Here is a 22,969-nt window from a genome sequence, read left to right as displayed (position 1 = left end):
TGTTTTATTACTAGCTACCTTGTTGAGCTCTATTAGGTTTTCTAGGTAGGCAATCCTATCAGAAGAAAAATTGTCTTATTTTTACCTTTGTAAGAGCTCTATATATTATTTTTATTTTACTTCCTTTTCTAGCTTCAACAGTCCAGTGTTATTAGTACTTATTTTTCAAAAAAGATTTATTTATTTATTTGAAACTCAGAGTTACAGAGAGAGAGAAGGAGAGGCAGAGATAGTGAGAAAGGTCTTCGAGCCACTGGTTCACTCCCCAGTTGGCTGCAACGGCCGGAGCTGCGCCCATCTGAAGCCAGGAGCCAGGAGCTTCTTTTGGGTCTCCCACGTGGGTGCAGGGGACGAAGGACTTGGGCCGTCTTCCACTGCTTTCCCAGGCCACAGCAGAGAGCTGGATCAGAAGAGAAGCAGCCGTATCTCAAACCGGTGCCTAGAACTCATTTTTAATAATGAGTTACTGACTTTAATGTTACTGACTTTACTGTGGATACCCCTAGTGTCTCATGGATAAATTAGGTGTTAGCTAATTGTTGATGGAGTGAGTTTAGGCTTTGATTTTGTTTTTCTAAGATTTATTTTATTTGAAAGGCAAAGTGACTAGGGGGTGGGGAGAGAATATCTTCCATTCACTGGTTCACACCCCCAAAAGGCCACAATGGCCCAGGCTGGGCCAGGCTGGAGCCAGAAAACTAAAACTCCATATGGGTCTCCCACGTGGAAGCCAAGGCCTGATCATCTACTGCTTTCCCAGCACATTAGCAGGAAGCTGGATCACAAGTGGAGCTGGGACTCAAACCAGTGCTCCCATGGACTGCTAGCATCACAGGCAGTGACTTAACCTGCTACACCACCATGCTGGCCCCTGGATTTTTTTTTTTTCATTGTTGTTTTGTTTTTTAATATTAGAGAACTGATCCTCTTCCTAGTTTTCTGTGAGTTTTCCTAAAAATAGTGTTGGTCCTTGTTGAAGGAATATTATTTTGTGGGTCTTCCTCCTATAGGCCCACACTCTGAGTCTGTGATGTGTGTGGCATACGTGGACCTGTAGCACGGAAATACAGACTCCTGAGGATCGTCTAGGCTCTCCATGCTCCAGGGAGCTGGAGATGTGAAATTCAGACCGTGTGTTAGCAAGGAAATTTTACAGCCTATGTAGTTCATCTGGGTGAGTTGTAATAAAATGTTGTTCAGCTCAGTCCCACAGTTCATTAAAAAACAGTCCCTCTCTCATGAGACTTTGTTATGTTCAGAAGCTCAGGCTTGCCTGCTGAAGGTAGCTTGCTGTCTTCTTGCTTCCCAGTGACGCCAATGCCCCCTTTGCCCAGTGGAGCACAGAGCGAGTATGTGCGTGGCTGGAGGACTTCGGCCTGGCTCAGTATGTGATCTTTGCCAGGCAGTGGGTGACTTCTGGCCATACACTACTGACAGCCACGCCTCAGGATATGGAAAAGGTAAGGGCTGAGCTTGGGTGAGAAGGTCCCCATTCTCCCCAGACCAGTGCATGGGGAGGTGAGGGTCCCTCTCCACCACATACAAGGGCTTGGACAGAGGGAGAGGAGACTGAGAGAGCCCCAGAACTGAAGGTTGACCTCCTGGGACTTTGTGCAGAGGTGCACTGTCACCCTGTCCCAGCATCTCCACTGAGCCACAGCATCTGCTCAGGGCCAACTTACCTGCCAAAGTTCTACCTGTGGTCTTCTTGCTCTAATTTCAGGAGCTAGGAATTAAGCACCCACTTCACAGAAAGAAACTGGTTTTGGCAGTGAAAGCCATCAACACCAAGCAGGAGGAGAAGTCTGCGCTGCTAGACCACATCTGGGTGACACGTAAGGACAGGCATATGTGTATTAAGTAGGTTCTGGCAGTTCCCAATGTAAAGTCTTTCACTGTTGAATGTATTCAAGCCAGGTTTTTTGTTATGAAAGTCAGCTGATTACTAAACCTTTTGGGGAACAGAAGTAAACTTCAAAATGATGCTTGGCTAGGTTTTTTGTTTTTTTTTTTTTTTTGTGGTTTTTCTGGTGATGGAGTCAGGATGGGAGCACAAGGCATCTGCATTCTGCTATTCTTATGAGTCCTGATTTTGCAGGGTGGCTTGATGACATAGGCTTACCCCAGTACAAGGACCAGTTTCATGAATCCAGAGTTGATGGACGAATGCTGCAATATCTAACTGTGGTGAGGATTTTTTCTGTAAATATTTCCATTGTTCCTGTGAGAACTCAGTTCAGTTGTAACTGTGGTGGTGCTTCAAACTCAACTCAACCTCCTCCCTCATATTCTTACAGCCTTGAATTTATATCATTTGTCATGTAAGAGGTCCCCAGCAACAGAATAGAAATCTTTGTGATGAGAAAGTGTTTGGTGTGTCCATGTGCACTTTCCTGAATGAGTAACTATATGCCCTCATTTGTTCAACCTAAAGTTAACCAGAAAATGAGGGAGTCAACGCGATAACATGATTCTGCATTCAGACTTGCTGTGTTTGGTTTGGGAAAGACCTTCCCACTGGCAACTTTGCTTCACCAGCCAAACTTTCTCTTCCAGAATGATCTACTCTTCTTAAAAGTCACCAGCCAGCTACATCATCTCAGCATCAAGTGTGCCATTCACGTGCTGCATGTCAACAAGTTCAACCCGCACTGCCTGCACCGGCGACCAGCGGATGAGGTGAGGGCTGGCTGGCCTTTATCCAGGTAGCCCTGAGCCAGGACACCTACAGTATGCTGTGTGAGGCAGCAAGGGTAGCGTCCTCACAAAATGGCTTCACGTTGGACCTCAGCACGTGGGATTCTTTCCTGTGCTAGACTCCCTTGGATGCATGTCCTTTGTGTCTCCTAGCAGCTCCTAGACTTCCTGGCTGCCACCCTCTCTTGGGGAGACACATACTGTGGGCTGGCTAGCAGACAGTAGCAACAGGTCTGTCAAAGTCATCACAATGATTAAAGAAGTTGGGGGAATGGTGCCAAGGAGAGGGAAACGCAAAGTCAGTGGAAAGTTGAGTGTCGAGGTGGACGTAGGAGGGGAGAGCCAGAAGAGAGTGAGGGGAGAGGGGTCAGTAAGGAGCCAGGCACTTCACAGTAGGTTTCCTTATCTGTAGGTACAAGAGTAACTGACCTACAGGCCAGGTACACAGGCCCTTTGTAACACTGCCTTTCAAAAAAATAAATCTTTTTAAAAAAAAAAAAAGATGAACTCAGCTTCCTAAGGGATTAAAAATGCCTGCCTCTGCCCACCATCTCCTGTTTCTCCCTGTTCATCAAATCTGTGTTGAATGTCGTGTGTGTGTCCGGCACAGTGCTGAGCGTGTTGATCTTAATGTGTGCTCCCTCACACATTTGGCCACACCAGGGAGATCTTTTACAAATGTGCAAACAACTCAGTTCATAATTAACCATCATCTTTAGAGTTCTGTTGTCTCATTGAATGACTGAGTTGTTTGCCTTCCTTTATTTGTCTCAAAGTTAACCAGAAATTGAGAGAGAAATAAGATTCTGGATTCAGAAATCTCAGTAAGGAAGATCCCACAGGATTCAGTGAGAACTCTCTCCCTTGGGCCCAGGGAAGGCTCTCAGGCTGGTGATCTGGCTGCCCTGGGTCACTGGGCATAGGGGTCTTTTATTCTGGTGAGACATCCGGGGGTGACTCCACAGGAGACCATTGGTGAGACCTTGTGAAGCCTAACTTTCTTCTCCTTATCCCTCTCACAGAGTAACCTTTCTCCTTCAGAAGTGGTGCAGTGGTCCAACCACAGGGTGATGGAGTGGTTGCGATCAGTGGACCTGGCGGAGTATGCCCCCAACCTTCGAGGGAGTGGCGTCCATGGAGGTCTCATTGTGAGTGGCTCTTTGGGCATGCCCATCTGCCCTGGTGTTCGTGGGAGTCTTCGGAAACTCAGTTCTAAAGGACCAGATAGAAATTCCATGCGGGTTATCTGAAACCCTTGTATATTTCAGAGTCTCAGAGTGTTTGATAATTTGTGGTTGAGAATTAATACACCTTGTGGAAACAAGATGGCTTGTGGAGGGATTTCCAAAGCAAGAGACCTAGAGGATTCCACCACAGTGGGGTTGCAGGAGGATTAACCCTTAACCAAGGCAGCTCCACTTGGTCCCAGAGGCACACGGGGGCTGGGGATGTAAGGGACAGGCCATCAAAATAGAACTTCCTGCTTGCCCTGAGATGGTCTCTTATTACCACTCAGGTCTGTCAAGTGGCAGAGCCAGGGGGAAATGAGGGAGGGTGGCTTGGGTGTCATGCAGAGAAGACTCTGGGAGGTAGCATTTATCCGAGAGAGCCCCATTCTCTGCCGGCCCGGGAACACAAGTTGGCCAGTCAACAAATGGACTGATGCCTGCTCAGAGCCAGCCTTGGTGCCTGATAGACAGAGGGAATGGGGCAGAGAGGAGGTGGAGGAGCTGTAGCCCTGCTCCCGATTGCCCAGTGTCACCCACTAGTGCTGTCCACAAACGGTCGCCACGGCCAAGTTTCTCTCATGTTTCTTTTTAGATCCTGGAGCCACGTTTCACAGGGGACACTCTGGCTATGCTTCTGAATATCCCTCCACAAAAGACGCTTCTCAGGCGCCACCTGACCACCAAATTCAATGCCCTGATCAGTCCCGAAGCTGAACAGGAAAAGCGTGAGAAAATAGCCTCCCCGGCTTACACACCGCTGACCACCACAGCCAAAGTCCGGGTGAGTTGTGAGACCCTTTCTGGGAAGCCCTGGCAGCCTGCCTTCTGGTCTTCATGTTGGACAGCTGCTGGCCTGACATCGGGAGCCACACCAGCAGGCGCGGCCTGGACTAGGGGCAGCCTCAGCTTCTGCTGCAGGTCCCCCTATCTTTGAGTCCAAGGAAGACAGTGCTGGTTTCTTTGCACAGAAACCACGTGAAGGCAGCATCGGCTCATAGGTGGCTGGGAGCTCATCCGTCACATCAGTGTTGCTGGGGTTTATCTTGCAAAGTCCGGGTGCCCTTCAGTGCCTCCTGTCAGCGTGCTCCAATGCTGTGGGCTCTTGGTCTCGCTTGTCTTGTTCTGTGAGCTGGTCAACATGCAGCTGTGCAGAGGTCTCCAGGTCATCCAAGTGCCCCTGCCTAGCCTACCTTGTTCTAATGCCATGTCCTTTTCTGACCACAGGCCTACACACACAGTCTCTGGAGGCCAGGCTGGGCCTGCCCCTGGTAGCATGTTGGCACTGCAGGGCCAGCTATGTCTCATAACCAGACATCCTTCCTAGGAGAACAGGACAGCAAGTGACTGAGGAGTGAAACCAGACAGTGCTGGGCAAACTTAGGAAAGGCGAAAAGCCAAGCTGGGGCCATCCAGCGCGGCTCTCGAGGGCACAGGTGCATGGAGGGGAAGCAAGTGCTCCCCTGTGTGGTGAGGCAAGTGCTCTTGCTCAGCACGAGTACCGACCGTGACACTCTGCAGGGACTCCTCGTCCATCTGTTGGGCAGCAGGGCATGAGTATCAGGCACAGGGGCTTGGAGGAGCCTTTCCCCAGCACAGAGGCTGCCTATAGGAGTTCTGTTCTGTTCTTCTAGAAGCAGCTTGGCTTATTCCTTTCTTCTGGGCCCACTTTTAAATAACACCATCGGTCATCTCTGCACACTGCCTTGGTAATCTGCTTCTCAAAATCTTGCATTTGTTCTGTTTCAGCCAAAGAAACTAGGATTTTCACATTTTGGAAACATAAGAAAAAAGAAGTTTGATGAATCAACAGACTACATTTGCCCAATGGAGCCCAGTGTTGGCGTTGGTGACAGTCACAGAGTCTACGGTGGCTACCGGGGCCTCAGTCCCCTTGATTCCCCTGAACTGGATGGGCTGGACCAGGTGGGACAGATTAGTTGATGCCCTTGTCACCTGCCCGTGTGCACCCTGAGAGCTCACAGTAACACTGCGTGTGTCACATGTAACTGCACCTCACCCCCTGCACACGTGCATGACTTGCAGAGAACATTCCAGCAATCGCATCCCCCCGGATAAGACTCTCTTCCGGCCCCGAGGTGGCCAGACTCTGGAGTTACACCTCTGCAAAGGAGCCAGGCTCCTTTGGGGACTGCCACCAAAGGTGGATCAGGAGGAAAGGCTCCTAAAGATGCTTTTACAGACGTTTTTAGTAATTCTTAATGCCCGTCTCCAGCACCAGTGGAAACACGTGAACTCGGACCCAGGTTCAGAGACCATGGACAACCCCAAGGGGCTCAACCCTCAGGCTCCTCCCCTGTGCTTTTGTTGAGGGAAAAGTTCAAGTGCCTTAGGCCTGTGGGTCACAGAGTCTTGGCCAAGGTCGAAGGAACAAGCAGCAGGGATTTCTGCCGCAGTGACAGTGTAATTGTGTTGTGCCTTATGACAGAGGTGGTCGCTTCCTTCTGGTAATAAAAACAATATTTATGTAGAAAGTAAACAGTGCCACATACCCTTAATCTGGTTGGGGGAAGAAAGCTGGGTGTGTCTGCAGAAGGATTCTTACTGATCACACAGCTTGAGAGCCAATGGCATCAAACATAGTCCTTGGCCAGGGGCATACTCAGAATTTTCCGGAGGTGGGGGCATGGATAGAGTGAAGAGCCCCCCCAACACACCTTGCATCCTTCAGAGTTCTGGGGCCCAATGCCTCAGGCACTCCCTCCCTCCCTGAAGCAGAGGGGAGCCTCGAGTCTGACACAAGCCTGACTGCAGGGCGCCTCTGTCCTGTGTCAGCCATGTGGGTGATGGGTGGTGGGGAAGAGAGGGCGGCTGTGCCGGGCTCTGGTCTTTGCTGGGCTTTGCCAGCTTTCCGTAACTCTGCAGCCGCTGATCCGTCGCTGCTGGGTCCGGTCTGTCCTCTTAATTTAGAGGCTGCCTTGCTGATAATGGGTCCTCCAGATGGGCCCTGTCTGGCTAGGGACTGACGGAGAGATACACCGTGCCAGTCTGGGCTTCTGCACTTTGGATTCCAGTTTGCCCCAGGGAGGCTTTTGGCTTCCCCAGTTCCTCTGGGCCTCATCTGTGAAAGAATAACGGCGTCATAATTGTCTAGATGGCGAGACAGGGCCTGGTGACCTCACCGTGGCACTCCGATTCTATCCCAGAAGGATCTGTGCTGAGATTTCATTCTTGAGCTATCAGCAGCCTGGGGCCTGACCTGGTCCTACAGGCTGCCACCTCCCCTGAAGTCCAGCTGCTGAGAGATGTGGACACAGGCTCAGCAGCTGGCATCTCTGCTGTCTGATCCTGGTACCCAGGGCCAATGAGCAACGTGCTCCTCAGGGCTGGTCCCTGGCCTGGCCACGGTAGTCGGAGAGCCAGCCGGGATGGGCTTTGTCCCTTCTTTCCATGTCCTGGTGAGAGAGTCTGTGCATGTGCCTGTTTGCAAACCCTGCATGGAATTGTTTGGCCACGAGTTCTCTGCGCTGCCCTGAGCACGTCGTGTTTCTGTGGACCTCAATTTTCCCACCTCTAAAACAAGGGGTTATAGTTGGTCCTCGAAATCTACAGGGGATGCTTCCAAATCTCCAGTGTCTAAGTGCGTTTGGGGAAGAAGGAGCAGGCATACAGGAGGCGAGAGGCGCCCCCATGAGCAGCTTCCTGAGAATGCCCACCCATGCCAGTGTCTGGGCACCGGTGTCTGGAATCCTGTTGGTACCCAGGAACTGACAGCCTGTTCAGCATCCTGAAAGCCTTCGTCCCCACTGCTCTCTGCTCCTGGAAATAGCTGGGACCCTGAATATTAGCAGAAGAGCTGTTTTTGACAGGCCTGGGCCCTGCCTCTCTGTATCAAGTGCTGGCGACAAGTGGAGCCCAAGGAGAGAGAGTGCATGCAGGATGCTGGGTGCCTTTCCCCAGGGACAGAAGCAGCATGTGCCCCACCCACCCATTACTCGTCGGGGCCTGGCACCCTTCTTGCCCGTTCCTGTAGGGAAGCATGCCTTGGAGAAGCCAGGCCCCGGCAGGACTGGACTTGCATGCTATCTCTGAATCGCAAGCTGGCTCGATGGCGCTGACCAGCCTGTGCCCATTTTACAGATGGCACCTTCGGAAGGCACTGTGACGCAGATAGGGCTCCTCTCCCAAGACATTCACCGCCTTACGGTAGGACCGTCACCCTCTCCCTGCAATAGGACTAGGGCGCACGGCTGTGGGCAGTGAGGTTGGTGTGGCGGTGCCACGGCGTGGGGAGAGCACAGGATGGTGCTGGGCGCTGGGATCAGAGCCTGCGCCTGAGCCGGTCATGAGGCAGAAAGCAGCCCAGTGGCCCTCTGTGCTGGCCTGGTACTGGGCTGGAGAAGAAGCCGGCTAAGCGTGCCGCGTCTCGGGTCCTCGCCACAGTCTCAGAGCTTTGAGGAAACCCAGGTGCTCGGAAGCTCTGGATCACTGGCCAGTCAGCCCAAAGCCAGGCCTGCACTCTGGCCTAGCGGTTACTGCCCAGCCCCCTTCCCATGAGATGCGCCTTTCCTCTCACGTCACTGGCTTCATGGAGATCACAGGCATGTGGGTGCATCCTGGTGTGGTCGAGAGTGCAGACCATGCCAAGGGCGCAGCTTGGGCTCGGAGGAAGAGCAGTAGGTTAGAGGGAAGCAGACCTGGTTCAAGCCCCTGCTCTGATTTTCAGTAGCTCTGGGACCTTGCCTGTGTGTGTCTCGCTCCCTCTTTCTGAGCCGTGGCATAGTTTCCCATAAAGCAGGCAAATAATATCCTCCTGGTAATGCTTATAGGCAGACCCAGGCTGGCAGTGATGTGTGTTTGAGGCCCCCTAACTTCCCAGGGCCCTTTTATCCCTGGAGGTCCCATCACTGAGCCCATCGGCTGCATCATCTGGTCTGTACATATGGAAGCCCCATCTCCACTCTTTGCTGGCTGCTGTGCTAAGGAACATTGAGCCTATATCAAAGCCAGCACAGGAGTGGCCCTGAACCCAAGCAAGATCATTTGTATTCAATTTATTTCTGACTCACACACTGAAATGAATCTGTCTACCTTGTGCCCTTAGAGTCTTTAACAGGTTTTTGGTGACCTTGAAATAGCAACTTTACCTCTAAGACAAGCTGTTTATCTTGATAGTAGTATCTATTCTGACCTAATACCAGGGTCCCTGAGACGCCATGACCTGACAGTTACCACTGTCAGAGACCACACCCAGTGCCCTCTGCTTCCCAATGGCTGCCCCCTGAACAGCCGTGACCAAAACCCTGTTAAACTGCGCCTTTGGCTGTGTCCTTTCAGACCCTGCTGAGCCAGGACCAGCTGCTGAACGACTCTCGCCTGGCTGCTCCGGACTCTGATGAGTGGAGATGACGTTCCTCGTGGCCGAGAGCCCAGAGAGGCACGTGCAGGGCCCCGCGTCTTGGCTTCAGTGGGAGCTGGCGCGCGGCCACCCGTAGAGCCTCGAAGTTGCAGGCTGGGCCTCTCAGACGGGGTGTCCACAGGAGCGAAGCAGAGCTGTGGACAGGTGTCCAGGAGGTGCCCCCGTGCCCCTGTGTGTTTTCAGTTGTGCTGTGCCCCTCACTGCAGCTTTTATACCTTTTGTACTTTTCTATGTGGACCACAGCGCACTTCTGAAGGGAGAGCAGTGAGCTGTCAACACAGACTCAATGGCTTCTTCTGTTCCCAGGGACAGCCGGGAGGCCCTCACACCAAAGGGGAGGAAGTGTGAGTTCATAAAGCCTCTGCCGGAAACAGGCATTCTGATGTCCTGCAGTGACTGCTGGGTGAAATAACGGGGACCTTCGGGGCTGCTTCCCACGGGGGTATGTTTGCACACAGAGCTCTGGCCATGTCGGGGTATTCAGGGTGAGAGCAGGCCAAGAGCACTGTGATTCCTTTCCTGCCGCCCTGGCTGCTCTCCAGCTACCCGCATCTGCAGTGTGTGTGTGTGCATCCCCAATGCACACGTGCACACAGCTGGCACACACAGCACACCCAGTTTCCCAGGCCTTCCCTCAGCAGCTGCAGGTGTAATGTCTGGTTAAACAGCTCCCCCTAGTGGGAGGCCCTTGGTGATCCTAAATGCAACACATTTCCATAGCAATTCAGCATCTTCCCAAACAAGCCTGTTGCTTCTCCAGAGTCCCCAGAGAGTTCCCTCCCCTGCCTCTCCCCCCACCCTCTAGGTCCGGTGTCCTCTTTCACTGGATCACTGCAGCTGGTCTCCGTGCCCCCAGCCCCACATTGGTCAGCGCTGTTCTCACCAGGGGGCCTCCCCACAGCACTGCTGGATGCCGGTTGTCTTTCTGCTCAGAACTCCTCAGTTGCAGAATCACCAGAGATAGAGGCCAGGCCCTGTATAGCTTCTCTTTCGGGAGGCCTGCATGCATGTTCTAGTTGAAGGTCGACTGTGTGACAGTGCTGCGTCTGCCCTTGAGCCTGTGCACATCACAGGTCACCTTGAAGTGAGGCATGGTCATTCCATGTCCACCCTCAGCACCAACTCGCTGAGTCCCCGCTGTGGGCTGGCCCAGTCCTAGTCCTCAACCTGCTCAGGAGGTCCACGCTCCTAGGGCCCCACCCACTCCTTCCCAGGTGTGCTAAGTACCTTCCACTCCTGGAAAGGCTGGGGAGGGGCCGGAGATACAGGCATGAATGCCACAGTCCCTGCCTCGGGTGCTTCCAGGGGCGCACAGGCCTCAGGTGCTTCCAGGGTGTGTGCTGAATGTGACAGATGCTCTAATAGATGTCTCTGCGGCCCAAAGGAGCAAGTTGTCATGTTTAAGGGGGTCTGGGGTAGGAGTCTGAGAGGCTCTACGGAAGAGTGACACTTGGATTGTGCATGCTAAGCATGCTTCCCCAGGTATGCCAGAGGGGCAGGGCCTCCAGGCAGATGGACTTGCCCCCCGCACCCAGCAACTGTCAGCAGTTGGTGAGACTAGAGCAGGGTTCCTCAGCCTCTGCGCGCCCGTCATTTGGGCTGCGTAACTCAGTGAAGGAGGCGGTATAGCCTTGGTCCTCACCTTCTAGATGCTAGCAGCAACCCTCTTCTAGCTGTGACAGCCCAAGTGTCTCCAGTTTTTGTCAGATGTTCCCTGGAGAGACAAAACTCCCCCCATTTGAGAACCACTTCGCTAGAGAAAGGGATGAGAATGGGGGGCTCAGGGAAGAGGAGAATCTGCTGAGGTGAGCAGGAGCCAGATCCAGAAAGGCCACATAAGCCAGGCCCCTGGGCCGTGTCCTGGAGATGGATCAGAGTGAACGCAGCGAGAGTTTAAGCAAATGGCAAGCGTGCTCAGATTTGCATTTCAGAAAACATCTGAGGGCAGGATCTGCCCTGAGGAGGCACCGAACAGGTGGGGAGGTGAAAGCTGGCTGCCCCTGCCCTCCCACAGGCTGTGTGTGAGACCATCCCTGTGTTTGGCTACCGTGGGCAAGACACGCTCTCCTGCAGAGAGCTTCCTACAGCTCTGCCTACAGACAGACAGACAGACACACACACATACACACACACAGTAAAATAAAGCCAGTGACACCAAGTTCACATTGCTGCTGTTAGGCCAGTTTTTGTGAACAGGCCAATGACCTGGAATGAAGCAGACTCAGGCTTAAGCCAGCTCTGCCACCTGCTGGCTGAATGAGCAAATTCCCCACAGATTCTGGCTTGTCAGGATTCTGAACTCACAGGTGGAGGGCAGCCGTGTCCTCTGGCCAAGAACAGCAGATAGCAATAGCGGTCACCTCTATCATTTGGGCTTAGCTATTAGGAAGGATTTATGGCACATGTTTTTGGAGCTAACTGTAAATTGAGAAGCTTCCATATTAACCACTCCCATCTCTACCCTGGCCTTCCAGGACACAGCCTTCACTTTGAGGATGTTAAAAAAATGCACTCTTTGCATCCATCATCCCTGCAACGTGTAGGGAGTCTGGAATGGATCCTGAAGCCCACCTACCCTGTGCATTCGCTGCCCTGATGTGTGTTTCAAACCCATCCCCATCCCAAGGGTCTCCCACAACCAAAGGAAGTGTGTCCATGGAGGGTGTCCGAGTCCTCTACTACGTATGACAATAAAAGCAGAGTACCTTGGAGCCAGGAAGTTCGAGAGAGGTGATTAGGAGTTGATGGAGCCCCACTTGGATTCTTCTGGAATTCTGCTGTAACACTGGTGCCAGTTCTGACCCCCTCCTTGGCCTGTAGGAGCCAATTCCCAGGCAGAGCAGGCCAAGGCCTCCTGATGGCCTAGCAGGTCCTCCACAGAGCCAGTGCCTCGTGGACTACCTGCTATGTGCTTAAGTTTATTTCACTAAACCATGGAGAAAGATACAGAAACAGAGCTCCTCCCAGCCTCCACACAAGGAGGCCTCAGATGACGCTTTGCTTCCAGCCCTTTGAACCTATCTTGAGGAGAGCCGGCGTGTGTGCCCAAGGGGGAATGCCAAGGCATTTCTGAAAACGTCTCAGATTAACGTGGTGAAGCCAGCCTCGCTGCGAAGCGGATGAAAGGGGCCCGACAAGTGTGGGAAGGGCGCAGGGAGCATTAGTAGGTAAAGATCATGTCCTTGGTATAACCCAGCTTCTCCAGGTTGGGATGAGCGGCTGTCTGGATCAGAGGTGGCGGGCCACACACCAGGATGAGCGTGTACTTCCCAGGAGCGGGGAGGTGCTCCTTGATCATGTCAGCAGTAACATAGCCCGAGCTGTACTTCCAGCCTGAAAGGAAGCAGGAAAAGGCTGTGGGTGCCCGGTCAAGTCCCTGACTGCGACTTCCTGCCGCCCACCCCCTGCCCCCCAACTTTGCTTCCTTGCTCAACCAGGCAGGAGGCACTGTTGATTTACAAAGTTTTAGAAGTAGTGGCATTGCTGTTTCTCAGTCCAAGAAGTAGAGGATGTGAGGCATGAGGGTCTCAGCCCTACCTGCAGCATTTACCCAACACCAGGCTCCCTGCTGGCACCAAGCCCCTGCTGGTGTCTGCCTGTTGTAAGTACTGCCAAGGCTGGTGAACTCAGTACCCCCAGTATCCATGGGGTGGAGGCACTCAGGGTAGTTTGTGGTGCTGCGGAACTGCCCGGTCAGGCACAGCCCTCTTCTGGGCAGTGAGCTGGATGACGAGCCAGTGTGCGAGGGGAAGGGTGCACCTTGCACACGGGTATGGTGGTTGCTGGATGCTGGTGAGGGGCTGCAGCAGCTGTCCAGAGCTCAGCATGGGGGACTGCTGGCCACTGAGGTGCCTCATGAGGGGTGTGGTGGCATGAATGGTGGCGTGAGTGAAGGGTCCAGTGGTCCTATTGCATGCAGTGTGTGATGGCTGTGAGGGGTGGGTGTTCAGGGCAGCCCAGTGGCTCACTGTCTCTGCTGATGTTCAGTGCAATGGGTAGAATGCTGCTGATAGCAGATACCTCCCCTGACTGCCCTTATAAGCAGGTCATCCCAAATCCTCCCATCTCCCATGGGAAGCCAGAGCCCAGAGTTGCACACCACCACCCCCGCCCTGTCCTCAAAAACAAACAAAACAACAGAAGCCAGTCCTTGAAGTTGCTCAAGGGCCAGAGCTGAGCCCTGAAGGTGACGGCAGTGGGAATCCCAGTACCAAGAGGCGGCCTGTCCAGGGTGTACCACAGGTTGAACTGGTCTAGATGAGTCCTGGAAATGTCTTCAAGCTCCTTTCTCACCAAGATATCCTCCTCTGTCTAGGAAAAAAAAGGAACACTAGTCAAGCTCCTCCAGGGGCAGCCTGTTTTGCTTCCCAGGCTGAGCGCACGACACAAGATGCCACCTCCTACCCACGCTGTCACCACTTTAGCCTGAGTGCTGGTTGCAGACTCCTGGGAAACCAGGGTTCAGGCAGCTGCTCTGCAGATCAAACCCTCTCTTGAGGATGGAGTTGTAGAGCTGTGGGCTGGCTTTGCCCAGAGGGCCCGATTCCCCCCTCAAACATCCACACCGAGCTGCAGACGTGGCAAACCCAATGGGAACAGTTGCAGGCCTGGGGCCCTCCAGCAGACATGAACGGGGGTAGGGAAGCCACATGGTAGGACACCAGAGATCTGAAGGAGGCGGAAGACTTGTGGAGCTCAACTTGGAGAAAAGAGGACCAAAGCTAAAGTCACTCATCACAGGCTCAGAGCTAGTACACAGAGGACCTGGACCGCGCACCGCTTCAGGATTCCAGGCCCAATAATTCCACTCCTGGGGTTCTGTTTAAGAAAATCTAGCAGTAATCAAGACTAGGCACAAGTACTCATCACTACAATTTATATCTGTGAGAACTGAAAGTAACCAGAATGTAGGAGCTTTGGTCACTTAGAATGCATTGTGATAGAGACTATTAAGAAAATATTTACAAAGTGTTTTTTAAAAAAATTGCCTGTGTAGTAATGTTGAGTAAAATCAAAATCATCTATCAACAGTATAGATGAATATATATATGTATACATGCAAATACATTACATTTACAGAAAGAAGACAAGTAAGATATTTATGTTCTTCTGTATTCCCCAACATTTCCATGGAGGGCGTTTATGATTTTATACTGAGAGGAACATAGAAGTGCAGGTTAGGAAGGCGAGCTCAGTGCTCAGGGCTGGCCAGGGAGATGGAAGAGTTAAATAAAAACAAGCAGAAAAAATGAGCTTGCACTCAGCTTCCTCGGCTGCCAGTGGCTCGAGCTGAGCCCACAGAGGCCTCCCACAGCCGCAGGCACCCAAGCAGCGTGCGCTCAATCAATGGGAGAGGACTGAATGCAGAGCCCAGCTCAGCGAACATTCCATGCTCCCACTGCAAGCTCAGGGCTGACTCGGCAGAACTGACCTGGTTGGCAAAGATGAGGGACATCTTGGTCCTGTCCTTGGGGTTCTTGGTGATGTGGCGAATGAGCTGCAGCATGGGCGTGATGCCTGCAACACAGTGAACGGGCAGGCCAGCTTTCTCCCTGCTCTGATGCCACTGCCTGGCCTGTGTGCAGCGGCTTCACCATCTGCCATGGTCCCAATGACACTTTCTCACTTCCGTCCCTGACACAGCCCCTCATTTTGGTTTTCCTGCCTGACGTGACCCTAAGTCAGAAACACTTTCTCATTTTCACATGATGGAAAGAGCATTTTGAGCTCTCTGTTGTCCTCATTTGTAAAACAGAATAAAGGGCTGGTAAGTGTGACTGTTTTACCAGTGCCTGTGACGGTGTCTGGCACATTACATGTCTCCTGAAAGGCTCAGTTCTCTTCTGAGAGGTCTTCCTTCCCAGAGATGGGAGAGTCAGGCTGGAATTGGAGCCATGAGCTCTTGGGAGGCTACAGGAGGGCCTGTGCCCACTCCCAGCATGATTTGAGAGACCCCCCCTGGCTCCTGGGCAGTCATCTTGTTGGTTAAGCAGAGCAAGGCATACAGGCAATTTTAAGACCTGTCACTGATTCCACATTCCCACCACAACCGTTAGGGGAGGAGCCTCTCACGCTGTCCCTCCCAGCATCAAATGATTCCAACGTCAGCTCACCCTCTGGATGAAACCCCCAGGTGCCTCTTACCTGTACCCCCAGCAATCATTCCCAGGTGATGGACCAGTTTCTTTTCAGGCTCGCTTGTTTTGTATTGTTTGATTCCAAGATTCCCTGGAAACATAGAGGATGCTTTTGACCTCTGCAGCTCTTGCCTGAGAGCCTGCAAAAGGTCACTGACTTTCCTTGGGACCCCCAGGAGGCGTGTCCCCCTAGGGGATTGGATGCACAATTTGCAGCCATAGAAGCAGGCCACTGTGATCTCCCTGGACAGCCCAGTGCACCCCTGCACAAGTGGAGCAGCAAACCGAGGTCAATATGGAACCTCAGAGAACATTCCTCACCCGCAGCAGGGGATGAATAAGTGATGACTCTCTGACAAAATGGATGAGTGTGAACGCCTCCCATGCATCTGTTGTTCACTTTAGCTGGCGCCCTTCACATGCTCGGCACTGTGCTTAGAATCTCATGAAATGGGTGTGTGAATGATAGGTGTGGTTGTAAATGAATTTATGTGTGATTGTATGAAGACTTTAAGGACAAGCCTATGTGACTCAGATCTGAGGAATGTTCTAGAATAATGGAACCACTACAGGAGTCCCCCCCCCCCATCCCGCCCCACTGGCTACTGGCAGTCCCAGTACCTGGCCCATTGTAGAACAGGCGCCCATTTGGCCCTCGAAAAAGAATGGTGTCCCCAATTTTCATATTCTCCAAATACTGAGTCATCTTTCCTCCTTCAGGATAACGGGGGTGAACATTTTTGAAGTAGATCTGAAAAACAAGACAGTGAAGTTTTCACACCCTACAGCACCGTCTGCACAAGACCCACACACTGAGAAATGCCTTTGCCATGCGAAGCCCTGTGGAGCAGCTGCTCTGCTCCCAGCTGGTGTAAGCAATCCCCAAAGGCACCACCAAGTTAACTGTAGCTTCACTGTAAGGTAACACTGCTGGAAAGCCAGGGACAGGGTATTCGTCCTCCCAGGGAAAAAGCACTGCCCTTCCACCCTGCCACCCTCCACAGGCTTATGAGCATGAGGCAGCTGGACGTGGTGGGCACAGTGTACCTTTATAATTAAGTCCACAAAGCCATGGTCATCATCGCTGGAGACAGGCGTGTAAGCCCTCACCACCAACTCATCATCAATTTTGGCCAAGAGGTGGACATAGTTACCTACAGAAAAGGCATCAAGTGTTAGGTGTGGGCATGGCCGGCTTACAGAACCCTCCGGGATCCCATAAAGGACTGGGCTTTGGTGAGGGGCACAGAGTGGAGTGGATGAGAGGGAAGGAGCCCCAAATCAGGAGGCCTGGATCCTCAACACTCCATGTGCTACCCTAGGCAAGTCAGTTCATCTCTCTGGGTTTTGATCTCTTCCTTTGTAAAACGGGGATGATGCATCTATCCAAACATGATCATGGTGTAATTTGTGGATAAAGAAGAGCTAATTAAAGTTGGAGGGTATTGGGCCGGCACCATGGCTCACTAGGCTAATCGTCCGCCTGCGGTGCTGGCACCCTGGGTTCTAGTCCCGGTTGCTCCTCTTCCAGTCCAGTTCTCTGCTGTGGCCTGGGAAGACAGTGGAGGATGGCCCAAGTCCTTGGGCCCTGCACCCGCATGGGAGACCAGGAGGAGGCTCCTGGCTCCTGGCTTCGCATCCACGCAGCGCGCCGGCCGTAGTGGCCATTTTGGGGGTGAACCAATGGAAGGAAGACCTTTCTCTCTGTCTCTCTCTCTCACAGTCTAACTCTGCCTGTCAAAAAAAAAAAAAAAAAAAAAGTTGGAGAGTATTAAAAACAACCAAAAGGAGTATTTCCCTTAAAACACATTTGCCTTGACAAACCCATTTCTTCCTAAGCTGGGTGTCTCGCTGGGGTCTGCAAATACATCACAGCTACCTCATCCGAATCCTGGTACAGAGCAGGTCTAAGCTCACAGATCCTGCAAGAGACCAAGGCTATGACACAGCATGCTATCGTGTCTTCCTGGCCCAGGGCTCCTCTGGGGGGCAGCAGTGAAGTCTGAACCATGACATTCTGCACCTCCAGCCTAGGTGTGGCCAGAGACCTGCGGGTTGTGATTGCAGCCCGGGGCCAGGTGACGGGCTGAGCTCTCACACTTCTGCGACATCTGAGCTGGAGACCTCAGTGACGAGGGCAGTTAGCGACAAGGACTGGCGCTGCAATCGAGATGCTAAGGGCTAGAAGCCAGAGGAGACTCTGCCAGTTTCTGAGGGAGTAAGGCAGCAGGCACAGGAAGTTGGTCAACAGACAAGGAAGATGGAACAGACAGCAGACAGAAACAGACCTAGGAGCCCGAGACCAAGGGAGAAGAGGAGGGAGGGAGGGAGGGAGGGAGGAAAGAAGGAAGGAAGGAAGGAAAGCAGGTAAGGTGGAGCACTGAGGGGGGTCCCTGAATTTGCCTCAGGAGCACAGCCACGGCCTTTGAGGTGGCCCAAAGCCTGAGGTCCAGACACTGGCTCCACCACTGGCCAGGGTGTGGCCAGCACCAGGGACTCAGGAACAAGTGCCCGAGGCGAGCCTTCCTAGGACAGTTATCCTAAAGCCGGCCGCCTGGAAAGCTCTTTCAGATGCAGCCAACCTGGGCCTGGCCTGGAGGTGCCCCCAGGGAAAGTGGGGCTATCGGCAGGTCCCTTGGACCCCACATCTAACTGGTGTCACTGCAGCCAAGCTGGCAAGCATGGGCAATCTCTGAGTCCTCACATCAGACTCCCAGAAGCCTCAAAATTACCTCGTTTGCACTGCCTGCACCAGGGCTGAGGAGCAAGCAGGTCAAGGCAATTTCTAAGACACCTTATTTCTCAAGGTTTTTCATGCTTTAAAAATTTTTTTAAAAATATTTATTTTATTTGAAAGGCAGACGGAGATTTTCCATCTGCTGGTATACTCCCCAAATGCCTGCAACAGCTGAGCTGGGCCAGGCCAAAGTCAGGAGGCAGGAACTCAGTCTGGGTCTCCCACATGGGTGACAGGGACCACTGTGCTGGAATGATCATCTGCTGCCTCCCAGGGTGCACATTAGCAGGGAGCTGGAACTGAGACTGTGGCCAGGACTCAAACCCAGGTTCTCCAATACAGGAATGCAAGTACTCCAAGCTAGGTCTTAATCACTGTGCTAAATGCCCAACCCAGGGTTTTCATTTTTTAAAAATATTTATTTATTTGAGAGAGAGAGAGAATATGTCTTCCTTCCACTGGTTCACTCCCCAAATGGCTGCAATGGCTGGAGCTGGGCGGATCTGAAGCCAGGAGCCAGGAGCTTCCTCCAGGTTTCCCACATGGGTGTGGCAGCCCAAGCACTTGGGCCAATTCTGCTGCCTTCCCTGGCCATTAGCAGGGAGCTGGATTGGAAGTAGAGCAACCAGGACTTGAACCAGAGCCCATGCAGGAGGCCAGCATTGCAGGTGGCAGTTTTACCTGCTCTGCCACAGCACCGGCCCCCCGTCTTTCAGGCTTCCTGGCTGCAGGACTGGCCTGGGAGGCCAGGCAGAGGGCTGGAAGGCAGCATGACACTGAGCGCTCACACTTGGAAAGGGAGTGAGAAAGAGCTGCAAGGAGGCTAGGGGCTGGCTGGCTGCTTGGTGTAATGTCAACAGAGCTGTGGTCAAGATTTTTTCCTGTGTATATGAGGGCACTTCAAAAAGTTTGTGGAAAATAGAATTAAAAGATAAGTCTATGGGGTCCACATCCCATACTGTAGTGTCATTTCTGATCTAGTTTCCTGCTGAGACATCCTGGCAGGCAGTAGATGATGGCTCAAGTGCTTGGAGCCCTGCCACCTACGTGGGAGGCCCAGACGGAATTCTGTGCTCCTGGCTTTGCCCTGGTCCAAACCTGTCTGTTAGAGGCGTTTGAAGAGTGAATCAGTGGATCGATCTCAATTTCTCTGTCTCTCACTCTGCCTTTCAAGTAGATGAATAAATTGATAAACATTGAAAACAGGGAAGTTGGGGCTAATTAGTAATTCAGGAATCAAGCCTCAGCCTGCAATGCCAACATCCCATATGGGCGCCGATTCAAGTCTCAGCTGCTCCTCTTCTGACCCTGCTAACGTGCCTGGGGAGACACTGGAAGATGGCTCAAATGTTTAGGCCCCTGCCACCCATGTGGGAGACTAGGATGGAGTTTCAGGCTCCTGGCTTCAGCCTGGCCCAGCCCTGGCTATTGCAGCCATTTGGAGAGTGAACCAGCAGATGCAGGACTTTTTCATTTCTTTTTGTTTTCTTTTCTTCCTACTATCTTCCTCCCTTTCTTCCCTCTTCCTTTCAAATAAATATTTTATAAACAAGTTTATGTTGGTGCAAAAAAATTGTGAAACCCATGCATAGTTTTTTCATCATACACATTTTCCATGAACTTTTCAGGGCCCCTGTCTAAGGCAGGCATGCTGTGGATTCGGAGGCAGCAGTAGCATTGTACAAAGCTGCTCTGGACACCTACCCCACCCTGGGTCTCGCAGAGCTTTTCTGCCTCACTAAGACTGACTCAGCCGTCTAGCGGCATTACAGGTCAGAGATGGGATAATCGGAGCTCTCACCCTGCTAGGGCCGGAATCCACGGTGGGCCCCTCCTCGTGTGGGTCTGAAGCCAGTGCAGAGAATCCGTGTGGTAGCAGTGGTTGGGCACCCGACTCCCTCCTGCACCCCCACCCATTCTGGGCCTTTCCCCTGACTTGTAGACAATAGCAGTTCTCCATCTCCGAATGTTCACATCTGTCAATCACATGACCCTCACTATAACCCAAGTGATACAGGCTTGCAGGTCTGGGCAATCCCATGTTATAGACCAAGGCTCAGAGAGGTTGAGGGACTTGCCTAAGGTTACCCAGCAAGGGACCTCTGATGAGATCTTTAGACCTTCTGACTTTAGGCTCACTTCTTCTCAATGTCCATTGAAATACCACTTTTGTGTCAGCCCAAAAGGGCCAGTACCACCCCCTAGGCCAACCTCCTTGATTCACACCGCAACCTCCATACCTCAGGAAATTGGAACGCTGCAGCTTTCCAGCTGACAGCACCAGAGCACCTAGCTCCCAAAGGCCCCAGTCCCAGGGGTGACCCCAAACCCGGCTCACCTACAGGAAGCCCTAAGATATGCTCCGGCGAGGGCAGTCCGAAGCGGAACCTCCGGGTGTTGTGGTTGATGTGCTAATGAAAGGAAACAGAGGCTGACTCTCTGAGCCTTCCAGGAGCCAGCCCTGATGGGCAGCTGGGATCCCTGGGAGAGGAGTTCCACCTGCAGCCTTCCCAGAGCACACAAAAAGGGCAGTGGGAGGCAACTTGAGGCCATGACACCTCTGACTGCCCGCCCCGCCTCCAAGGCTGCATTCCTCCTCTCTCCCTCCCCAGCCAGGGCAGGGGGCAGGCTGACCGTTACCTCTTTCTCAATCAAGGGCAGCGGGTACTTGGCATCGGGGTCCTGTAAGGTGATAAGCTCTTTCTTTCTGGAACCCATGGTCTTCAAAGCCACCAGCAGCACCGTGACCCCAATAACAGTGATGGCGAGGAGCAGGCTCGGGTCCTGCAGACAGGGTAAGCAAAGGACTTCAGGGCTTGCCTGCTGTGGGCAGGGGAGGGGTCAGGCCAGATGCACAGAAGCTGGGCTGTGCGGGATAGAAATAGGCAGAGCGACAGGTACTGCCGCATTAGACAAGCAGAGCGCGAGGGAACGGTCAGCTGCAGGTCACACAGACCAGATGTTTCTGGCTCCCTGGTCCAGGGCGGACACACGGCCCAGGAGTGGCAACGTCACCAGGCCCCTCCTGCCCAAATCCCTTCATCTGGGTAACAGCCGAGAGGACAAATGCTAGGAGTCCCTTCCTTGAGGTGGAGAGGTGAATTACATGACTTCCAGTCTGGAATGAGGACGCCATGTGGGTGCTGTGCCCTCCCAGGGTACTTGTGGCCCACAGCAGCGCTGGGGACAGGACTCATCCTCTCCCAACCTCCCAATCCAGTTCCGGTCAGGCTAGGGAGGGGTCGGGAAAGATGGGCAGCCCTGACCACGGGGTGCTCCAGGATCTTAAGGCCCTGGGGCTCACCTACATTCTTCCGGCAGGCCAGGCGAGGAAGCCGCCTGAGCACTCACCTGCCAGGGGCTCTGCCAGCCTCCCTGCATCCGACCCCAGCTACGCCACCGCGCCCCGCAAGGCCTGCCAGTTCATTCCCGGACCCAAGTCAGATCAGACCGATGTGGGCAATGCCGGCGGGAGCGAGCGCCCGTGGCCCGGACCACGCCTCCTCGGAATCCGCCGCCCGCCCAGCCCAGCCCAGCGCCCGCGCCCGCTCCCGCTCCCGCCCGCGGCCAACGCCGGCCTGCGCCTCACTGCCCCCAACCCCGTTCCGGCTGCCGGGGGTCCCGTCGGACATTTGCCGGGCCCCTGCCGGTCTCCGCGCCCCCGGCCTCTTCCCGCCCGGCCCGCCCGGCCCCGGCGCCGCCCTCGCCGGACACACCCGGAGGGAGATGCCCAACATGTCGTCGAACCGGGGCGGGCCGGGGAGTCCTGGGCGCGGGCAGCGCCGCCTGGAGGACGGCGAGCGGCGCTGAAGCCGGGAGACGCGCGCCCAGCGCCGGCGGAGGCGGGTGGCAGCGGCGGCGGCTGGACCTCGGCGGCTGACTCCTCGCAGAGGGGCCGGGTCGGAAGGTTCTTTCTGGCGCGTGGTGCCGGCTCCCGTCCAGCCCTGCCCCCAGGGCCGCGCGCAGTACCGGGCCAGACCGCAGCGCGGTGAGTCGCGGGCCTCCTGGTCGCCGTGCCACCTTCCTATCAGTTGGCCCCCGCCGTGGAAGCTGGGTCCTGGCCTGATGAAGCTGTGGCAAGGCTGGAGGAGGGAGTGCTAGCTAAGGGCCCGGAGCACTCCACCCGTTCATTCAACCCGCCTCGCAGGTGTTTGCCAGGTGGGGCCCCGGTGGAAGGTGTGATGAATTGCAGATTTCAGTCCTTCCTACACCTCCTAGTTGTGGACGGTGGCCAGTAACCAGGAGGCATGGGTGGGTACCGGGCTCTTGGCAGTGAGTTTCCGTTGGTAAAGGTAAATCCTCGCCTCTGGGGCTTGGGTGAGACAGAAGCAAAGACACGGCCCCCACCTACTTTGGCCGTAACACACGACTGCACTCCGGGTGGTTTAAACAGGCCTCTATTGCCTCAAGGCACGAGGGGTATGCTATGATTTACAAACGGTTAGTCCCCACCAAAATTCATCCTGAGACTCACTTCCTCCATGCGGCAGTGTTAGGAGGCAGGGCCTGGTGGGAGGTGTTGGGGTGAAACACTCAGAGTGAAGATGGCCATTCCCACAGGAATGCATTCTTACACAGGACTGGAGTAGTTGCAGCCAGAGCCGGTTGGAAGGCTCCTGGTTGGTCTTTTGCACACGGCCCTCTTGCCCTCAGCTTCCTACCTCGCATGAAGCAGCACAAGCAGACCAGGTGCCAGGCCATTCTCTTAGACTTCCTAGAAGGGTGACCCAAAAGCTAACTTCTTTTTTTTTTTTTTTAAAGATTTATTTGAAAGGCAGAGATGCAGAAAGAG

The 22,969-nt window shown here is 53.6% G+C and overlaps 2 protein-coding genes across 54 annotated transcripts in view; one reads left to right on the top strand and one right to left on the bottom strand.

Annotated features, from left to right (window-relative positions):
• PPFIBP2 (PPFIB scaffold protein 2) overlaps window positions 1–10,686 on the top strand; it is a 172,829-nt gene extending 162,143 nt beyond the window's left edge. For 29 of the 50 annotated variants that reach the window (XM_089329466.1, XM_089329432.1, XM_089329493.1 and 26 more), the window contains 9 exons: window positions 1,310–1,460; window positions 1,724–1,835; window positions 2,099–2,187; window positions 2,557–2,679; window positions 3,720–3,845; window positions 4,519–4,707; window positions 5,673–5,849; window positions 8,025–8,090; window positions 9,222–9,680. In XM_089329466.1, the coding sequence (XP_089185592.1) occupies window positions 1,310–1,460; window positions 1,724–1,835; window positions 2,099–2,187; window positions 2,557–2,679; window positions 3,720–3,845; window positions 4,519–4,707; window positions 5,673–5,849; window positions 8,025–8,090; window positions 9,222–9,293 (1,105 nt within the window). In that variant the 3' untranslated portion in view covers window positions 9,294–9,680. Of the gene's footprint in view, window positions 1–1,309; window positions 1,461–1,723; window positions 1,836–2,098; window positions 2,188–2,556; window positions 2,680–3,719; window positions 3,846–4,518; window positions 4,708–5,672; window positions 6,424–8,024; window positions 8,091–9,221 lie in introns of those variants that run through there. The other 21 variants (XR_016231805.1, XM_089329426.1, XM_089329424.1 and 18 more) reach the window with 4 other exon arrangements.
• A 1,515-nt stretch (window positions 10,687–12,201) lies between these two features.
• On the bottom strand, window positions 12,202–22,065 carry CYB5R2 (cytochrome b5 reductase 2). Of its 4 annotated transcripts, none has more exons than XM_008265625.5 (9): window positions 21,894–22,065; window positions 20,818–20,961; window positions 20,516–20,588; window positions 16,488–16,594; window positions 16,062–16,191; window positions 15,448–15,531; window positions 14,735–14,820; window positions 13,515–13,614; window positions 12,202–12,636 (listed from the first exon to the last, which is right to left on the bottom strand). In XM_008265625.5, exons 1-9 carry the CDS (start codon window positions 21,912–21,914, stop codon window positions 12,464–12,466), a joined length of 918 nt encoding a protein of 305 aa, XP_008263847.4. In that variant the 5' UTR covers window positions 21,915–22,065; the 3' UTR covers window positions 12,202–12,463. The 4 variants fall into 4 exon arrangements, with proteins under 4 accessions (XP_008263847.4, XP_002708827.3, XP_089185751.1 ...); XM_002708781.6 differs by lacking the exon at window positions 21,894–22,065 and adding an exon at window positions 21,529–21,844; XM_089329625.1 differs by having other exon boundaries at window positions 12,202–13,614.
• Between the last annotated feature and the right edge of the window lie 904 nt (window positions 22,066–22,969).

The sequence above is a fragment of the Oryctolagus cuniculus genome, chromosome 1, assembly GCF_051225735.1.
Source record: "Oryctolagus cuniculus isolate XC-2025 breed Fujian yellow rabbit chromosome 1, ASM5122573v1, whole genome shotgun sequence".
Classification (NCBI taxonomy): domain Eukaryota; kingdom Metazoa; phylum Chordata; class Mammalia; order Lagomorpha; family Leporidae; genus Oryctolagus; species Oryctolagus cuniculus.
The sequence above is the reverse complement of the archived record's forward strand: the minus strand, read 5'-3'. Positions and strand labels throughout refer to the sequence as shown.

What these genes read in the sequence shown, in the direction of transcription:
- CYB5R2 (XM_089329624.1), bottom strand. Translation starts at nt 21,558, where the DNA reads ATGCAGGGAGGCTGGCAGAGCCCCTGGCAG. An exon ending in GCTGGCAGAGCCCCTGGCAG is followed by an intron (nt 20,962 to 21,528) that starts GTGAGTGCTCAG and finishes CCCTGTCTGCAG; the next exon opens with GACCCGAGCCTGCTCCTCGC. An exon ending in CCCTCATCTTTGCCAACCAG is followed by an intron (nt 13,615 to 14,734) that starts GTCAGTTCTGCC and finishes TTTTTTTCCTAG; the next exon opens with ACAGAGGAGGATATCTTGGT.